The 6,756-nt window shown below is 42.6% G+C and overlaps 1 protein-coding gene across 1 annotated transcript; it reads left to right on the plus strand.

Moving 5' to 3' along the window:
- Positions 1-2,888: 2,888 nt before the first annotated feature.
- LOC124699705 (60S acidic ribosomal protein P0-like) lies at positions 2,889-6,394 on the plus strand. The gene is made up of 5 exons (XM_047231963.1): positions 2,889-3,152; positions 3,237-3,305; positions 5,376-5,474; positions 5,569-5,961; positions 6,254-6,394. The coding sequence occupies exons 1-5, from the start codon at positions 2,889-2,891 to the stop codon at positions 6,392-6,394; spliced, it is 966 nt and encodes a 321-aa protein (XP_047087919.1).
- Positions 6,395-6,756: the final 362 nt, after the last annotated feature.

Genomic DNA, 6,756 nt, shown 5'->3' on the forward strand with positions numbered 1-6,756 from the left:
CCTCATCGTTTCAAAGGGGGCAGGGGATCAAAAGAAAATGGCAAATAGCCATAAAGTTCCATAGGTTTTTTAATTTTCTCTTCGAACACTTCATGTCCTAACTGAGGATAAATACTATAAAACTCTCTAATTTTGTTGTTGTTTTCCATTAAACCTAACTAGGGAAAATAAAAACAAGAAGCATGGAATAAACTAAGCAACAAAAATAGCAGCTATAATAGGAACTATTTTTTTTGTAGTTTTGATATAAAGACAACTATAAAAGAAACTATTTTTTATGTTTTTGATATAAGCAAACAAAATAAAGTAAAGTAAAACTAAGCAAACTATAACAAAGTAAAGAGATTGGAGATGAGAGACTCTCCTTACAGAAATCCTCTTTCTCCCCGGCAACGGCGCCAGAAAACAGCTTGATGGCGTGTGCTCATCGTATGCGGACACGCTGTTGGGGAACCCCAAGAGAAAGGTGTGATGAGCACAACAGCAAGTTTTCCGTCAGTACGAAACCAAGGTTTAATCGACCTGTAGGAGAAAGGCGTGACTTCTGAAGGTGTTGCTGGCTGACTAGGGGCAGAGCGCACTACCGGCGTTAGCAATAATGTGGAACATGCACATAACACAACCAAAGTACTTTGCCCCAACTTACAGTGAGGTTGTCAATCTCACCGGTTTGCAGAACACAAAGGATTAGACGTATCGAATGGAAGGAGATGTTTGCAGAAAGTAAACAGAACAGGATTGTAGTTGAATTTATCAGTAAAGAAAATAGGACCGGGGCCCATAGTTCACTAGAGGTGTCTCTCCATAAAGAAATAGCATGTTGGGTGAATAAATTACAGCTGTGCAATTGATAGAATACCGACCATACATGACAAGAAGATTACTATGATATTTGGTATTGGGCATTACAACATAATACATAGACCGTAATCCAACTGTGTCTATGACTAATAATCCACCTCTAGGTTAGCGTCTGCACCCCTTCTAGTATAAAGTTGCAAGCAACAGACTATCGCATTAAGCAATGTGTGCAAAGTAAACAATAGAATTACCCTTGAATAAAACATTGTTGTTTTCTCCCTAGTAGCAATAACACATCTACAATCTTAGAAGTTATAAAGTCACTCTCCCAGAAAACTAGAGGCATGAACCTACTATCGAGCATAAATACCCCCTCTTGGAGTCACAAGTGTCCACTTGGCCAGAGTTTCTACTAGCAACGGAGACCATGCAAGATCACAAATAACACATGACATGAATATATAATCAATCTCAACATAGTATACAATATTCATCGGATCCCACCAAACCAAACATAGAGGATTACATAATGATGATCTTGATCATGTAGGGCAGCTCACAAGATCGATACATGAAGCACAAAGTGGAGAAGATAACCATCTAGCTACTACTATGGACCCATAGTCCAAGGATGAACTACTCACACATCACTTCGGAGACGGGCATGGCGATGTAGATGCCTCCGGCGATGATTTCCACCTCCGGCAGGTTGCCGGGAAGAGCTTCAAAACCCCCCGAGATGGGTTCGGCGATGGCGGCCGCGATAGAACTTTTCATAGATGGAGGTTCGGGTATCCAGGGTTTTCCCGAGAAGATGTATAAATAGGCGGAGGAATTAGATCGGTGGGGCGCTTGGTGGCCCCACACCTACCCTAGGCGCGGGACAGGCCTGGCCGCACCTAGGGGTGGTCTGGGCGCCCTGGTGCGCCTCTTCGCCCCCTCTAGACTTCGTCTTCATTTCGGTAAACTATTGACTTCGGCTTTTGTTTCGTCCAATTCCGAGAATACTTCTTGTACAACTTTTCTGAAATACAAAAATAGCAGAAAACATGAAACTGACACTGTGGCATCTTGTTAATAGGTTAGTGCGTGAATAATGTAAAAGTGGAACGAAGTGTAAACAAAACATATATGAATTGGTGTAAAACAGGCATGAACCATCAAAAATTATAGATACGTTTGAGACGTATCAGGCTCCAAGGGAGGTGGGATGCGGGACGAGTATTTTTGCTAAATCTTCTGTCATCATATAAGCCTGGGTTAGTTATCTCTAATTTTGCATTCGTGGGATGAATTACAGGACGCCACCTGCCACCCTAACCAAAATCACGACAATTGTTGCGAGCACCAAACACACCCTGTTGGAATGGAAGGCCATACATGCGAGCCTGTATCTCTCGAAAAGTCATTTTAGCTCCCGAGCATCATCAGTGCTCTTGGCATATTAGAAAATTCGAGAAACTATTGCTAGTATGAAACAAAATTCTAAAAGTAGCTAATGATATATTCCACTCAAGTGCAAAATCTCAATCTCAAATGTTTTATTCTAAGCTACAAAGCGTAGCCCAAAATACAAATTATTTTCAATTGAAAATTTACGTGTCTGTGAGATACATTACTGAGTACGTCATGATTTGTTTTCAGAATTTACTGAAACTTAGAAATATGATTTTTTTTAATAAGAAAATTACTGGTATCCAGGGCACCAAATCTCTATCCACCATTCTAGCTAGTGGGCCCTATATTGGTTCAAAACGCTGGAGAAAATTTTGGGCTCCTAAACTCGCGTCTGCTAAACGCTGCGCTTGCTCATGGGCTGGCCCAAATGCCTATCTGTGCACGGGCTGGTACAGCCCATGCCCATCCCATAGTACAATGGAAGAGTCCAGAAGGCGCTAGGCGCATGGGCAATACATTGACGAGAATGCCCCCGCAACGCACGCCGCACGCAAACCCCCATGTCCTTCCGCTCCTATATAGACGTCCTCCCGCTCCGCCGCGCTGCCGCAAAAGCTATCTAGCTCCTTCTCTCATCTCCCTCCTCTCGCCACCCGCATCCCGGAGCGCAGATCCGTCTAGGGTTAGCGATGGCGATCAAGAAGACCATCTCCAAGGCCGAGAAGAAGCAGGCGTACGACCGGAAGCTGTGCAAGTTCCTCGAGGAGTACTCCAGGGTGCTCATCGCCGAGGTCGACAACGTCGGCTCCACCCAGCTCGCCGCCGTCCGCAGGGGCATCCGCGGCGACTCGGAGATGCTCATGGGGAAGAACACCCTCATCCGACGCTGCATCAAGGTGCACGCCGAGGCCACCGGCAACGACAAGATCAAGGCCATCATACCCCTGCTGCAGGTAAGCCCCGCCCACCTCCACCATAGATCCTCTGCCTCTTCATCGTTTCCTCATCTAATTTGGTGCTTCCGCTGCTGGTTGAAGGGAAACGTCGGCCTCATCTTCACCAAGGCCGACCTCAAGGAGGTTCGCGAGGAGGTAGCCAAGTACAAGGTGAGGAACTAGCTATTCTATTCGACCACTCCCCTTGTTCCTCATTGCTGCCAACTCGCCCGGTTTCAGCGCGCTAGTTCAGTAGTTACTTGTTACCGGAACGATTATTGGGGCTGCATGGATGTAGTAGCTGTTCTGTGCAAGACAAAGCATGCTACTTGGGTGCATGAAATTGACGACGCATCTTGCTGTGATTATATATTTGGGAGGCGGTTCCAGATCTGTATCATTTGCAGGTCGAAAATTGCTCTGTATATGAATTAGATGTTGCTCAAGGAAAAGCTTCTCAGCTGTACTAATGTGGTTGTTGGTATGGGTTAGAGATCTGAGGTGGTAATTGTTTGTTGTTGCTCTGCAGGCAGAGCTCTTCTATTACAGATAAATTTGCAATTCATTTTGTACTAGTTTGTTGGTGTCTTGTTTTAATCACGGGAGGGACACTTGGGTGCATGAATTTGATGATGCTTCCGTAGTAAACCATATTATTTGTTGGGATACAACTTGTATCTTCGATAATGCAAGCAGCACAAGCCTTAAGCTGTAGTATTGTTGGTGCTTATCTGTCTGAAATTTTACCTACATTTGTCTGCACTAGTATTTATTTCATGTTTGCATATAGTCATGGAGTATACTGATGTATTGTATGGGCAGAGTGTGAAGATTTTGTTAGTCTAATGGTTTCGATTAGACAGAGGAGAACATGTGAGATATTTACTGTGCATCTCAAACGTATGTTTGTCCTTTGAATAATATGTATTGTGGAAGCTCCTGCATTTATATATTAAAACATCGGGCAGTTGATGTAAATGAGCATTAATGAAGTATTGTCTGCTCTTATTTGTGGGAATGGCATGGAAGTTTATATATTAGTGTTGTAGCTTACGTGTCAAGTATCCATCTTCTTATTTGTCTGAATTTTGGAGTTGTGGGAACTGTTGTGTGAACTACTGAGAATATTTCCATTGATCATCTAATGTTTGGAACATTCAAACAAACCTTATAAATTGTAGTATGGTTATGCAACAATAGAAAAAGGCGGTTGGTGCTCATTTGTCTGAATTTTTACTTGTATTTATAATTTTTAATGCATTAATATTTCCTCTTGCATGATACCATGAACCATACAGTATATCTGTATGGATTTTTTTCCTTTGAGTTTGTATTACGAGCACTGCTGCGTGGATAATGAAAACCTTGTTTTCTTGATTGATGTCTGGTTGCAGTGTGCTAATTGTGTTATTATTACTGTTTATGGAAAGTAATGTTGGGTTGCGTGGATGTAATAGTAATTATCTCCAACATAAGTCTGCCAAAATTGCACAAGCATGGTTACTGTAGTTATATGGGAGGCGGTTCCAGATCTAGATCATTTGTGGCAGAAAATTTATTCTGCATGAATTTCATGCATGTTGCTTCAGAGTTCAGACAAACTTCTAAGTTGTACTACTGTGGTTATTATGGAAGGAATTTAAAGATCTCAAGTGGTTTGTTGCAATGCATAACAGCATAACTCTTTTGCTTCAGATAAATCTTTGAATTTATTTTACTAGTTTGGCATCTTGCTGCAATCTTGCGTTCTTGCTTTCATAAACCTGGCGATGCTTCAGTTGTATACAACTTATGGTAAATACTTCAGTAGGATGGTTCGGTAACACATGTATATTTGGCAGTTGGTGCTTATTTTTCTGAAATTTTACTTATATTTGTATGCAGTAGTACTATTTCGTGTTGAATGTTGTCATCGAGTATACTGAAATATGTACTCGAGTGTAAATATTATTTAGCATCTCAAACGTGGATGTGTGCTTTGAATTTGTATTGTGAACTATGCGACACATTAATACCTTGGTGCAGTAGATATAAATACTTCAGGGAGTTTGGATAATAACTGGAAATTAATGAATTGTTGTCTACTCTATTTTTGGAAAATGACATGGAAGTTCCTAGGCATTACATTACACTTCATTTTTTTCAAGTACCCCACAGAACTATTTAGAATATTTATTGTATAGCCATGTTTTATCTTTGTGACTGCCATTGACACTGATCCTTGTTCCTGGTGTACAATAGGTTGGGGCCCCTGCTCGTGTTGGGCTGGTTGCTCCTATTGACGTGGTGGTTCCCCCAGGCAACACTGGTCTGGATCCCTCCCAGACTTCTTTCTTCCAGGTAAAGAGAACCATTGGTGACAACACTCGGCAGTGTACTCAATGTTAAACAAGAGTTCTCACCCCTGCTGTGCTGGTTTTTTTTCTTCATTCAGGTGCTGAACATCCCCACCAAGATCAACAAGGGCACTGTGGAAATCATTGCCCCTGTGGACCTCATCAGGAAGGGTGACAAGGTGGGCTCGTCTGAGGCTGCCTTGCTTGCCAAGCTCGGTATCCGCCCGTTCTCCTATGGTCTTGTGATCACCAATGTCTATGATGATGGGTCGGTGTTCAGCCCGGAGGTTCTTGACCTCACCGACGAAGACCTGATCGAGAAGTTTGCTTCTGGTGTCTCCATGGTTGCGTCACTGTCCCTGGCAGTCTCGTACCCAACCATGGCTGCTGCACCACACATGTTCCTCAATGGGTACAAGAACGTGCTCGCTGTTGCTGTGGAGACAGATTACTCGTTCCCTCATGCTGATCAGATCAAGGAGTACCTGAAGGTAAATCTCCTATTTTTGGTTCATGTTTTCCCTAAACATAGCTGAAATGCGTAAGATGCTAGCTGCTTTTCAAAATGTTCTTCTGTTTTCAATGTTAATTGAGCCTTGCAAGGATTAGGGTCGTTTTTGATAAAGCTGATCATGTACTCTAGTTTAAATGTGCATTGAATCTCTAGCCCTCATACACATACTGAATGCCCAGACTATATTGTGTCTTATGGACAAGTAATGGAATTCTACTTTTGGGGATGCTTGTCTTTGGTAATCTAATGCATATTCTGTTGGATTGCAGGACCCCAGCAAGTTTGCTGCCGCCGCGCCAGCTGCTGCCGCTCCGTCTGGTGGTGCTGCAGCTGCTCCCGAGGAGGAGAAAGAGGAATCCGATGGTGAATCTGACGGTGAGGGAATGGGCTTCAGCCTGTTCGACGACTAAGAAGTTGATCTCAGGTTACCCGTTCTACCGTAGATAGATGATGAGTGAGCTCTTTATCTTAGTTGGCATCTCAAGCTCTTTGCTAGAAAGAATCATGCTGGACTGTACTGTGTATTCGACAATCCTGGTATCGTTCGATCAGTCATGGTGGTATTTGGCTGCGTTCTCCTTGTATGTGAGATTTTCTGCTTTGTTATTACTTTGTGTGGCGATTCATTTCCTTCCGTTTCAGGAACAACAGGTTTAGATTCCGCTCTAAATGCCTATTTGAAAATTTCAAATTTAAAGGTTGAATGCTATGGACAGAAAAAAACATATGCACATTAAAAAGATGATATACTATGCTTCTTTTGTTTTGAGAT

The sequence above is a fragment of the Lolium rigidum genome, chromosome 3 (assembly GCF_022539505.1).
Source record: "Lolium rigidum isolate FL_2022 chromosome 3, APGP_CSIRO_Lrig_0.1, whole genome shotgun sequence".
NCBI lineage: Eukaryota > Viridiplantae > Streptophyta > Magnoliopsida > Poales > Poaceae > Lolium > Lolium rigidum.